At 36.8% G+C, this 13,655-nt stretch overlaps 1 protein-coding gene across 5 annotated transcripts in view; it reads left to right on the top strand.

The window, feature by feature from the left end:
• UBE3A (ubiquitin protein ligase E3A) overlaps positions 1 to 13,655 on the top strand; it is a 90,539-nt gene that overhangs the window by 27,606 nt on the left and 49,278 nt on the right. Inside the window, exons 2-6 of one of the 5 annotated variants that reach the window (XM_061158550.1) lie at positions 2,366 to 2,429; positions 4,956 to 5,075; positions 6,623 to 6,818; positions 8,321 to 8,365; positions 8,619 to 8,727. Coding sequence is in view for 4 of the 5 variants with exons in the window: in XM_061158546.1 (XP_061014529.1) it covers positions 5,056 to 5,075; positions 8,321 to 8,365 (65 nt within the window). In the remaining variant the exon portion in view is untranslated. The remainder of the gene's footprint in view (positions 1 to 2,365; positions 2,430 to 4,955; positions 5,076 to 6,622; positions 6,819 to 8,320; positions 8,366 to 8,618; positions 8,728 to 13,655) is intronic. The other 4 variants (XM_061158547.1, XM_061158546.1, XM_061158548.1 and 1 more) reach the window with 4 other exon arrangements.

The following is a 13,655-nucleotide window of genomic DNA, read 5'->3' as shown; positions in this document are numbered from 1 at the left end:
ATGTGTACCATTGGTAACTGAGAGTAGCAGGCTTATGACTCAAGAGATCAAGGCTTAAAAGGTGTAAAGATGTGAGGGATCTTAAAAGATGTTAGGGATGCTAAGTATATAGAGATGATAGAGGAACAGGGGCTGACCTTGTCCAGAAAATTAATTTAACCTAAATTAAATAGCCCCTCTTTTTATGTTAAGAAAAGGACTGCTGATGGAAACTTAGAGGCTATGGTTGGGGAGTAGGAAAATGAACTAGCAGAAGACTTAGTTCCAGTCAGAGGTAGAACACTGACAGATACAGCATTATGGAAGCCAGGAGGGGTGAGAAATGGTTAGCATTGTGAAATACTGCAGAGAAAAAGTAGGATTAAGAGGTCATAAGATTTAGGACATAAGAGAATGATGATGACTTTTATAAGAAAACTTGCAGTATGTGAAAAGTTTTGTATGTTAGCATCTGAGCTAATGGTCTTTCTGGTGGTTAAAGGAAGGTAATGGTACTGTAAAGAGTTAATGGAGTTGAGGGAATTATGTTGGAAGTACTATAAGAAAGTAATATTTAGAAATTTTAGCTTAACTGCAGAGTGAACTAGAATGAGGAGAACCTGAAGGCAGGAAGATGATGCAGGAAAGTTACTGGGAACAGTCGTTTGTTGAGAAATTTATGAATGTACAGAGCTGAATGAGTTTGTCAACAAGTAGCTTTCCCATAAATTTAAGACACTGTAAACATGGCATAAATGAGAACAGGCTGCTCAGTGGATGTAATGAAAAAGTGATAGAAAAGGTAGTCTGGAGATTAAGTTTGTCCTAGGGTTACAAGGGAGTGAAGGAAATAGGCTATTGGAGAGGAGCTAAAAGACGTGACAGACGTGTTAATAGTACATATGCATCTGTGCAGAGGGAGAAAAGTGAGAGTAGGCAGATGGACTGCTTTAAGGATAAATGAAAATGATAGCAGGACCGGTGGATATAGATTCATGTTGACATTTCTTATTTTTAGATGCATTTCTTACTCTTTGATTTATAGTGAGCCCTCTGTTGAATATAAAGAAAATAAGGCACTAGGTGTGGTATAAGAGTGCTAATGGTTAAATTTGCAGAGTGCAACTAGCATTTTTGGTGCTTACAGTTTCTGTTACTTATTCTATATCTTCATATGAAGATTTGGTAATTTCTTTGATAATTATGTGTTCCTAATCTTCTAAGGCAAAGTATCTCAAATTGGGGTGTGCATATCACATGAAATACAGATCCCTATATCCCCATTTTATGTACTGAATCACAGTCTCTGGAGGTTGAGATCAAGTAAGTATCTGCATTTTTTTTTTTTAGAGATTCCTTAGGTGATTGTATTATAGAAGAGAGTTTGAGACTCAGTCTGTTAAGATCTTAACATCTGATTAATTTTAAAAACAGTAACTATATGCTGCTGCTGCTGCTGCTAAGTCGCTTCAGTGGTGTCCAACTCTGTGCAACCCCATGGACTGTAGCCCACCAGGCTCCTCTGTCCCTGGGATTCTCCAGGCAAGAACACTGGAGTGGGTTGCCATTTCCTTCTCCAATTATATGCAGTATATTCATTTTCTGATAACAACCTTTAGGATGCTGGGTGGGTTTCCTAACTTGGTGGGTGACTTGGTCTCTTCATATATAGTAAAAGGAAATGTATTTTTAAAAAAATTTCAGTTCTGTTCAACTGAGACGTGCTCTGATTGTGTACAAATGAGATAAGAATTTACAGTGATTATTTGGATCCATGTTAAAGCTTAAAGACTTCAAAATTTGTTTTTTGATAAGAGAAGTTTTGATAGATAGATTAAATGTTTGATTTAAGAAATAATTGCTACCATACATTGAGGCCCTGTTATGCTCCAGGCAACATTGTCTTATATACTTTAAAGATATTTTCAGTGATAGAACAACCTGACACCTAAGACTCCCAGGACATTTCTCAGCTGCTACTCTGGGAGGTGGTTGGGCAAATGCTTGTGTATGTACCTAACATAGCAGATGCTCAGCATGTAGAACTTAGTTAAAAGCTTAACTGCTGTAGGTGTCTGAAGGAATTCGAGACACGCACTTAAACAATGGTCATGTATTTTCAGCCCTGTTGGAGAGAGAGAGGAGTCAGGAAATGCAGAGCAGTAAGCTCTGTGGCTGAAAATGGGCTTCACGGTTCTGCCCGACTACCTGTCCACACATCCTGGCAGCAGTTCTTAGGGGCGTTTGTCTCTTGATATGTTTTGAATATTCACAGATATTACAAATGAGTTTGCTACTGTAATTTTAGAGCAATTTTTTTTTCTTTGAAAGTTGTCTATTCGGTTGTCTGTGTAAAAAGAATTGAGTGAGGTGTTTTATGTTTTAGGTTAAAAATCTGTAAGAGCCTGATTTTAGAATTCACCAGCTCCTCAGAAGTTTGGCGAAATATGGTATGTTTCTGTTTTATTTTTTGAAAGTCAAAATTGCATGAATATCTTAATGTCTTGATTAGAATAGTGACGGATGTATTCAGCAGATTTGGGTGACTGCCATTTTTAAAGGATTATGCTGCTAGGTGCTAGATCACTATGCTGCCAGGTAGACTGTGTAAGGGCTTCAAGTGGGATTCAGAAAGAAATTTAGAACAGGTTAGTGTGCTATGAGAGGTAAAATAATTGCATAAGAAGATTGAGGGGGTGAGTTTGGCTGTTAGGTTATGAGTTAATAACAGCTTCCATTTATTGGGCTTTTTCTATGTGCCAGACACTGTTTTGGACAAAATATATGTTTGTTCATCCTCATGACAGACCTCTGAAATAGGTACTACTGTTACCTTAGTTCTATATATTGGGAAACGGGCTTGGAGAGGTTAAGAAACTTGCCCAAGATTTTCCATTGAGTAAGGGACCAAACAAGGCCTTGTATCCAGACTGACTCTGGGAGCTGTTTGCTCTGTTGAGCACTGGACAATGAAAAAGGAAGTCTAGAAGAGAAAACTTGCCTCAGTATTTTTCACAGAACATGTAGCTCTTTAATGAATTAATTCATCTCAGTTAATCAATTAAAAGGTATTTTGACTTTTTCGTTTTTATGTTTTACAGGTTAGAAAGTTAGACTTGGATCTTTTAAATCCACATACACTATTAGTCTTATGAAGACCCCAGAGGAAATACTGTTTGTTTCAGGGGGCACATTACCTCTTTTCCAAATGACCTCAAGAATCTTCTAGTTATTATTAGGAAGCTTGTAACATGATAGGAAAATCTAGGAAATTTGACATCTTCCAGGGATTATAAATCCCATGTATTTAGGCATACCTCAGAGTGTTTGAGGTTCAGTTCTAGACTGCTGCAGTATGGCCAATAAAGCTGATCGTGTGAAGTCTCTGGCTTTCCAGTACCTATGAAAGTCACACTGACAGAGGCTTACTACAGTCTATTAAGTGTGCTGTAACATTATGTCTAAAAAATAGTGTACACACCTTAATTAAAAAATACTTTGTTGCTAAAAAAAAGTGCTAAACATCTTCTGAGCCTTCAGCAAGTTGTTATAGTAATATCAAAAGTTACTGATCATAAATCATTGTAACATATAATAATGAGGAAAAAATGTGAAATATTGCAAGAATTAACCAAAATGTGACACAGAGACAGGAAGTGAGCAAATGCTGTTGGAAAGATGGCACCTGTAGACTTGCTAGAGGCAGGCTGCCACAAACCTTGAGTTTGTCAGAGATGACACACATTATTTGTGAAGTGCAATAAAATGAACTATGTCTGTATTGGAGTCCCCAAAAGTTACTTATGTATTCTTTGGTCAACTCTTACCCTTTCCTGAATTTGAAGCCCAAGTTCGTAGGCTGCAGAGTTATGGGTTCAAGCATTGATGGTTCATCCCTTAGTATTCTCAGATAGCTTCCTGTTTTATAAATGTCAAGGGTCTTTTGTTTCTGTCTCCTGATTTTCTCATCTTTCCTTAGATCACTTTTCAGGTTTGGCCTGGATATATAGTTTGGTAGGGAAATCATTAGGAGGAAAAAGTAGTTGCAGGACATGAACTCTTGATTCTGGGATATTCCTGATGTGTATCTTTGCCAGAATTGCAGTGTGATTAGGATGCCTGATAAATCGTGAACCGTGATAATCAGGACAGTTCAGCTAAGGCCAAGTAAGGGGATCAGAAGATACTAGGTTGAGGGAGAAAAAAATGATTTTGTGTTTTGCCATTCTTTCTCATGAAATTGAATGTTAGTGGATTTATGACTGATAAGGAGAATATAATATTTGTGAAATACCCAAGGAGTTTTTGCTAATGTTAGCTTATCCTATGGAATAAGTAGGAATAGACTTGATGTGTGTGTGTGTATGTTTGTGTATAACTATTTCATTAAGCATTTGACTACCGGGAAAACTCTTTATTACTGTTAGTCCCATTTAAACTATTATAATTGTGGATTTTCAATTTATATTTTAAATCTTTGCTTACTTACATATATTTAAATCATGAGGCTCTGTAGCAAAACTAAACAAAATCGCAAAATACTAACTCTGGTTAGGAAGTCAGTATACCTAGGCTTCAGTCCTAGTCCTGGCTTCAGCACTAATACTAAAATCTTGGGCAAGTCAGTTAATCACTCTAAGGCTGCTTCGTTTTCCTGTTTTTTAAAATTCTTTTCTATCGTACCTACTCAGTATAGGTTAGAACCAGAGTTGTCTTGAGATTTAAGATACTGTTGACCAAAGTGCTTTTGTAAACTGTGACACTTCATAAAAGTACAAGATTATTGTCATGTTTTCTCAAGTGAAGAAATAATTTAAGGAAAAAGTGCTGGAAAATAGTCCTTGAAAGCATTTCTATAATTATTCTTCTGATGAATGTTGCATTGGCACCTAATTCGAACCTGTGAAGATTTTTTTTTTTGAACAATGAATTGAGTTTATAAAGTGTTCTAACTAAAGATTTGTTTAATTTGTTAGAGTTATTAAACCTACGCTCAGATCAAGTTAGCAGCTAGACTGGTGTGACAACCTGTTTTTAATCAGTGACTCAAAGCTGTGATCACCCTGATGTCACCGAATGGCCACAGCTTGTAAAAGGTAATTTTGAATGTTATTTTACAGCCTTTAAAAGGCTGCCATTGTAAAATACATGCTGTTAAAAAAAAAAGGAAGAAAATGTATAGTTGGCAGGGATACTGACTACTACGAATAGTGACCTGCTTCTCTATTTAATCTCCTTCCTAAAATACTTTGTGCCTTTTCCCCAGACCTGTCTATATGAATAAATAGGAAAGTATTTCTAAAAAATTCCAAGTTTTTAAATGTTTATTATGAAGATTTAAAAAAAAAAAAAACTCTGAAAAAAGTCTTAATATACATTTTAAAGTATGCTTTTCATGTGCTGAGAGTTTTAATAACACTGGTATACTGTTCTGTCCCAGAGAGTTACAGTGGAAGTTAAAGGAGGGGCTTGCAGTCCAGAGAAGCTGCACCTCATAAAAATCTCTCTTCTGATTTGTTTTTCTGACAAACTTTAGGTTAACCTAAGTCAGTACTTTCTGGGATTTTTTTCATTTGTGTCGTGTCCTCATTTTGGTAAAATTACAACTGACTCAATGGATATGAGCTTGAGCAAACTCCAGGAGATGATGGACAGGGAAACCTGGTACGCTGCATGCAGTCCATGGGGTTGCAAAGAGGTGGACACGACTGAGCAGCTGAACAACCAGATCCTTCCTTCCCAGCATTTGACAGTAAAGAATAAAGACTCTGCAGGGGCTACATTAAAGCTTGGAAACTGTTGTTAGATCTTAGGTATTTTATTTATTCATTTGTTTTTTGGAGTTTTGCACTTTTTCCCCCCAGACTTTAAACTTGTTTTGTGTTTGGGTGTAGCCAGTTAACAGCGTGGTGGTAGTTCAGGTGAACAGCAAAAGGACGCAGCTGTACATACACATGTATCTGTTCTCCCCCGGATCTTACCTGCTTTATGATTTTGACTGTTTGCATCCTAACTTTAGGATACTCTCTGGTAAACTATTTAGAATATTACAGACAGAATACAGTAAGCAGAATGACTAGAAATTTATACAGGCAGATACTATTACTTACTACTCACTATAAGATAAAAAGTGCTTCTTGTAGTTCAGTGTATGTTCATAACCTTTTTCTTGATTAAAAAACAGTTTCCGTTTTGAGTGAAAAACAAATGCACTATGTTTAAGAGTCTTAGGGTAGATTGTTTTAAGGTAATCTTCAATTTTTATTATTTTTTTCTTCTTGAATTGATTTAAATTACTTGGTTTGACTTTAAAGTGGTTTTGGTAGTTACATTAATGTATGTTAATATTAAATGATGCTTATGTTTACATATTAGGGAACAGACGTTGAAAATTAGAATGTAGATACCATTTGATGTATTTAATCTCTGTTCCATTTCAGAATCTCAAAACTTTACAGTTACAAATTGTACTTCTGAGACTTGGATTTGTTTTTCTTCTTGCTTGCGTCTTACCTTTTTGCAGTAGTAGTTTAATTTCCCTGTCAATGTGTCCTCATTTTTTCCCCCCTCTCTTTCCCTGTTAATTTTGAAAGTTTTGCCGCCTACATGTTTAAAAGCTTCTAATCTGCCTCTCTTCCCTTAGAGCCAGCAGGTTTATTTTTTGTTTTGCAAGCCTGCTCTGCCTCCTTACAGTATGACATCTGATGCTGGAGGGTCGCACTTTCAAAAATGAGTCAGCTGGTACATGGGGTTATCATCACTTTTTAGCTCTTCTGTCTGAGAGATACACGTTTGGAAGCAATCTTGGGGTACTTACCCACAAGGCTGCTGGAAACCAGGTGTGTCACAAAGGTGATTTGCTTGCTCCCTGGGGGAGAGGGTGGAGTGAAATTTTTGGATTTGTGTCACTGCCAAGTCACTGCCACCTCCAGCATGCCCCAGGGTTTAGTTCTAATATCATTTTGTGCAAAATTGAAAATGTGAATATACTGCAGAGAAGATCTAAAATAAATACTTGAGCTGCTGGACTCTTACATTTTTTTGCATTCTTTTCCTTGGACCCCTGCAATGAGGGATAATTTTGAAAGTGATAAAGAAGTGAGTTTTTTAAAACTGAGAAATATGGGAAACACTTTTTCTTTTCTGGTGGCTCCAAGTTTAAGATTCTTTTAATAAAAGTTGTTTGGAATTTGAAGTCTCAAGTCAGTGATAAATTTACAAATCAAGTCCTTGTAATATCAGTTTGAAAATTTAGCTTTTGACCTCTAAAAAATGTTTTACCTATTCTGTGAATTGAAAGTGTTAGAAATCAGTATTATGTTGATTCACCTTAATATATGTTGACTGATGCTGGTTATAAAAGTGAATAGAGTAATAGGAATTTGTTTTTCTTAACATGTTGGGTGGGGTAGGCAGCATTGGTTCATGCCCCAGAATGAAAATAAAAGACTTCTTACTGTCTTAGAATTTTGAATATTTCTACTTAAAATAGCAGCAGTATATTGAAAAAGTAGAAGAAAACTGGCAACTGTTTATAACTGAAGTCAATTCATAGTTATCCACAGCAAGATTTTTAATACCCTAGAATACAGTTGACAGGTATACATGCTGCCAGTGTATTTGCAGGGACAGCTACTTTTGTTGAAATAAAATAATCATGATCAGAATGGTAAATCAGACTTTAGTGTCTCAAAATTTATGAGGCTGTTAGGTTTAAATTTGTATTATCTACAGCAGAGATTGGCAGACTTTTTTTTAAAGGGACAGGTAATAAATATTTTAGGCTTTGTGGGCCACTTGTCTGTAAGTTTCTCAGCTCTGCTCTTGTAGTATAAAAGTAGCTGTAGACAGTATATAAATGAATGAGCATGCCTCTGTCCCAGAACAAGTTTACAAAAATAGGCGGCTGACCCAGGCCTTAGTCATCCCAGGCAGTAGTTTGCTGATACTTTATCTAAAGTTTGGGACCACGGCCCCAGTGAATACCTTTGGTATTGTGAATAACTGATACTTGGCTGTAGACGGCTTCATAGTTGTGTGTTTTTATTATAAATATTTGACTTTGTAAATAATTATGATTTGTTACATTGGTTTGTACGTTGGTATCTAAATAGTGTTTAGATTCCTTTCCTTAAGAAAATGAACTTAGTTTTTATTAGTCTAGCCCTTATGATAAATGTGTTATATGGCAATCTGATCTGATCACTTTTTTCTCATGTTGAACTTTTAAAATTGTTAACCCATTAAATCTTGTTTTCAAATTTGTCTTCCAAAATAAAATGTTTGCTCCTTTTCTGAATATGGTATATTTTGCTTAACTTTTCTCAATTGCATTTTACAGATCATCAGGAGAACCTCAATCTGACGACATTGAAGCTAGCCGAATGTAAGTGTAACTTGGTTGAGGCTGTGGTGTCTTAAGTTGCTCTAGATTGCTTTAAATGGTATCACGTTTTTTGAAAACAATTTCCAGTAAAAGAGAGTAATGCTTTAGAAAGTAAATTGGAAGATAGGAATACACATGTCTAATTTTCCCTACCAAATAAATACCTCTAAATCATGGTAACATATTACTAGATTTCTACTTCTAGACAGATAATTGCATACCCGTGGATTCTTACATATTTTTGCTCCTCTAGAAGTTTTAGTCTGTTCAGTGTGAAAGAGCCGGAAGCACATCATTTCATTCATGGTGGTAGAAGGATCCCAGGATGGAACATGAACGTAAAGAAGTACCAGTGTACTCAGGTACCTTGATGCAATAGGGACCTAATCCACATGGCAGAAAACAGGGGTGATCAGGGAAGGCTAAGTTAAGTCTTGAAGAGTGACTGGGAGTTAGCTAGCACATTCTAGGCAGAAGCACGAACACTTACAGAGCCGCATAGTAAATGTAGGAAACAGTAGGCAGTTGAGGATTTTTAGATTATAGACTAACTGAAAAGTGGGAAATTAAAGGAGATGAGACTGGATAAAAAGGACTAGGTGCCTGCATGCTATGTGAATGGCCTTGGGCTGTCTCTCGTAGGTATTTGGGAGTCAGTAAAGAATTTGCTAAGTAGGGTAACCTTGTTAGATATATATATATATATTTAGTAACTTTGCTGGCAAGGAAACAGGATTGAAGAGAAATCATATGGTAGGATGACCAAGTTTTAGTCAGTGAAAGCCTAAATAAGGGCAGTAGTATATTAGGAATTTAAGATAAAGTTTTCTGGTATAAAGAAAAGTCTTTAGAAAGTGAAGTAGGTAAGACTTCAGTGATTAGTTGTGATAATATAAGAAGTTTAAAATAACTAGAGATGGTGATTATTGAATCAGGGCTTTAAAGTAGTAAGGGTTGGAATGAAGAATATAGGTATAGGGATTTCTCTTGAATAAGAGCAAAGACGCTTGTGAAACTAGAAGAGGAAGGTAAGGATGAATATGTGATATTAAATGTATTGGTAGTTAAGAATGGGGAAGTCAAAGCCATTGTGCCTAAACTGTCAATTTTCTTAGTAAATTAGGTCAGCTACACCACTGTGTGCTTCTGGAAGAAGTGGTTTCATTGTTGATTAAGCTTGGGACATACAGACTTAAACAGCAGATTTCTTTCCTGAAAATTGTGAAAAATCCTTTAAAATGATATACATTGTGCATCTCCAAGAAGGAATTATAAAATGTATTTTTCAAACATATGTGTCCATGTAACTTAAAATTTTTGTGTGTGGTAAAATATACACTACAAAATGTTCAATTTAGTGGTAGTTAGTTACATCTATATTGTTGTGCAGTGATTGCCACCATCATCTCTGTAACTCTCTTCATCTTGCAAAACTGAAACTGTTGTCAGTTTAAAAAAATCACTCCCCGTTCCACTCTTCTCCCTAGACCCTGGCAGTCACCATTCTACTTTGATTTGGATAACGATACCTCATATACTCTGAGTGCCTACAGTATTTGTCTTTTTGTGATGGGCTTATTTTACTTACATTGCATGATACCAAGGTTCATCCATGTTGTAATGTATGTCAGAATTTTCTTCCCTTTTAGGAACTGAATAATCTGTTGTATGTATGTAACATTTTGTTTATCCATTTATCTGCTGATGGACACCAGTTGCTTTTGTTTTAGCTATTGCAGATAATGCTGCAATATGCGAACACCTTTTCAAGACCCTGCTTTTATTTCTTTGGGTATATGCCCAGAAGTCAGATTGCTGGATCATATGATAGTCCTATTTTTAATTTTTTGTGCAAGAAACCTTCATACTGTTTTCTAGAGTGGCTGTACCACTTTAACATTTTGACCACATAATGCACAAAGGTTATAATTCCATACATTCTCAAAGTTTGTAATTACTTGGGTTTTTTTTTTCCCTTCACTGTAAGCCATCCTCATAGGAGTGCAGGTATATCTCTTTATAGTTTTTTGACCATGTAACTTTTTAAGAAACATTTTAAAGTAGTTTTTGTGGAACTTAGAGTTTGGTTAGGGGATTTGAAAAGACTGAAAACTTGGAAAGTTCTTGGGGAAAATGGGTGAAGTGGATCAGATATTGAGAGTCTCATGCTAACAGAGTACCCAGCTAAGATTAACTTATCCATACTTGCAGTTTGATGACTTTTCTGTAATAGCTAGAAGATGCATGGTATTTCACCACTGACTGTTAGAGCAGATGGGAGTGGCATGTGTGTAGAGTGTTAACATTGCAGTAGTTGAATTTACATGTCATTGGTGATGGCCACCGTTGGAAAGGTTGTGGTGCCAGATGGAGATGTTGGGTTGGTTACAAAACGCCTGATGGGTCAAAAAGATAGTTTAAGTGAAACTGTTACAAGCATAGATGATGATGATCAGAGCCTAAGGTAGTGATTGGCTGAAACTGAGAGGAGATGAGGGACCCTCAAGTTAAGAAAGTCAAGTATTTTGGGGGCCCGATGGTTGGGATAGATCATGCATTCAAGCATTGAAGTCACAATGCCAGTGATACAAATGGGGCAAAATAGAGGCTTTAGTATATGGATGCAATTTACCAGAAAGTTTCTAAGTATAAGTTGTGTCTGTATTGTGCTTTTTTTTTTTTAACAGGGGATGGGCATTATTTTTAATAACAATGAATAAGAAGGATATTTGAGTTGTCTTTGGAAACCTCACTTAAAAGAATTATAAGAAATGCGTTTGGGGGTGTTAGGTTTCAGTGAAAGCTAAGAGATTGAGAAAACATATAAAACAATTGAAGATATCATGAATGTATGTCTGGAGATCTTGATGGAAGAGGTTAGATGGATGCATCAAGAGTAAAGAATGAAAAGGAAAGATGAGGCTTGTGTTTTGTAGCATGGCAAGAATGTGAGGTGTGATAGGATGTTTATCGTGAGGTTCCAGGTGAGACTCTGCTGTTAAGTTCTGGTTGAGTTTAGCAAGGTTCCATGCTGTTGCCCACTGTAAGGTGGAGTAACTGGAAATTGGATCTACCATGGTGTTTGGACAAAGATTTCTAAGCTTCTGGCCCTAACTGTGAGCCTGTAGCTCTAAGTTTTCATGTCTGCCGCAGCTTCTCAGATTCCTGTGGCTGTGGAAGCCGTAACTAGACAGTGGTGTATTACGGCTTCTTCTGCCTTAAGCTTGCGGCTCTTGCTTTACAAAAGAGGTGATGAAGCACTCTTGTTTCTACCTAAGAATTAACTAGTGTGTTTTATTAATGGCAACATCTTATATTTATTAAAACATGATTTTTTTTTTTTTTTTTACCACTTTGAGATATATTTGCATTTGATATCCTTTAGGGAACACCTTGAGTACATTTTAAATAATTATATAAAATTAAAGAATATGTGTGTTTTTAGAAATTCTGAGTGTCACCCATTTCGTAGAGCACAGAAAAACAAAGTTTTTAACAGCTGCATGCTAATTTATAGTTTAGCCTCGAAATAGAGCTGACACAATAACCCAGGTCTTTTTATTCAATTATATAATATACTTGGATTTTGTTTGAATTCATACATACCATGTAGTAGTCTTTTTTCATATACTAATTTAGACTCTTTAATTTTCTTAATGATTTGAAAGCAATTCTGGTAACTTCAGATTTCTTGTCTTTGGTAGTTACTCCACAACATTATCTCTAACATTTCGGCTATGTTTTTAGGTATATAATTAAGACTGTAAAGGGAACCAAGGGTAAGTGTATCAAGTGATTTATGGTTCAGTATTTGGAAATCCTGTTTTTTTTCTAACTGTTGTCATGACCAAGGTCTTAGTCCTCAGGCCATAATTATCTATTCTCTATAGATAAGAACCTCATAGGGCTTCCCTGGTAGCTCAGCTGGTAAAGAATCCACCTGCAATGCAGGAGACCCTGGTTTGATTTCCTGGGGCAGGAAGTTCCCCTGGAAAAGGGATTGGCTACCCACTCCCGTATTCTTGGGTTTCCCTGCTGGCTCAGACAGTAAAGAGTCTGCCTGTAATACAGGAGACCTGGGTTGGGAAGTTCCCCTGGGGGAGGGCATGACAACCCACTCCAGTATTCTTGCCTGGAGAATCCCCACGGACAGAGGACCTTTGGCAGGCTACAGTCCATGGGGTCACAAAGAGTCGGACATGACTGAGCAACTCAGCACATAGTAAGTACATCAACTATAATGTAAATGGAAATAGCTAATTGTTATTGGATCAAAAATAGAAGTTATTAAACCCTGTTACTTACGCTCAAAACCTTTCAAAGGTTTTTCTCTCAGAGTAAAGTCCAAGGATCTACAAGGCTCTATGTGCTTCCTTTCACTTTTGTGACCTTTGTATTTTCTTTTGCCCATTTTTATCCTCACTTGCTTTAATTTATGCTCTTGCCCTTAATGATATAGTGTTCTTAAGATGTGTGCCTGTTTTCTGTGATCCTTCTCTCTGATAACCACATGGCTTCCTTTCTCATTTGCTTAGAGCTCTCAAATGATCCTTATCAGAGAGACCTTCCTTGACCAACTTTTTTCAGAGTGGTCATGTCCTGTCTTCCCTATTCCTTTTCCCATGCTGTATTTATCTTTATGGGATTTAATGTCATTTGACTGGTTTCATATTGATTTCTCTGTTGTCTGGCTCATTTAATACCAACATGGAAGTCTGATGTTCTTTAAATGTGTTATGGTATGTTTTTTGGCCCAGAATGTCATCTGTTCCATGTGAGTTTGAGAAGAACGTAATCTGCTGTTGTTGTTGGATGGAATAGTCCAGAGATGTCAGTTGTATCCAGTTGATTGATGGTGCTCTTGAGTCCAACTGTGTCCTTAATGATTTTCTGCCTGCTCCATCTGCCCATTCCTGATAGAGAGGTATTGAAGTCTCTGACTATAGTAGTGGATTGCTCTAGTTTTCCTTGTATTTTTGCCTGAAGTTATTTGATGCTCGGTTGTTCGATGCGTACACATTAAGGATTGCGATATTATCTTGGAGAACTGACCCATTTTTCTTTGTGTAATGCCCCCTTTTAGCCCTGATAACTTACTCTGTTTTATTTTTAACTGGAGGATACTTGCTTTACATTGTTGTGTTGGTTTCTGCCATACAAGGTGAATCAGCCATGAGTATATATGAGTCCCCGCCCTCTTGAACCTCCCCAGCCCCACCCCATCCCGCCCCTCTGAGTTGTCACAGAGCAGCGTGGAGTTGAGCTCACTGTTAGGCACCAGCTTCCCACT

Source organism: Dama dama, chromosome 13 (genome assembly GCF_033118175.1).
Source record: "Dama dama isolate Ldn47 chromosome 13, ASM3311817v1, whole genome shotgun sequence".
Taxonomy (NCBI): Eukaryota; Metazoa; Chordata; class Mammalia; order Artiodactyla; family Cervidae; genus Dama; species Dama dama.
This window is presented reverse-complemented; position numbering and strand designations above follow the sequence as displayed.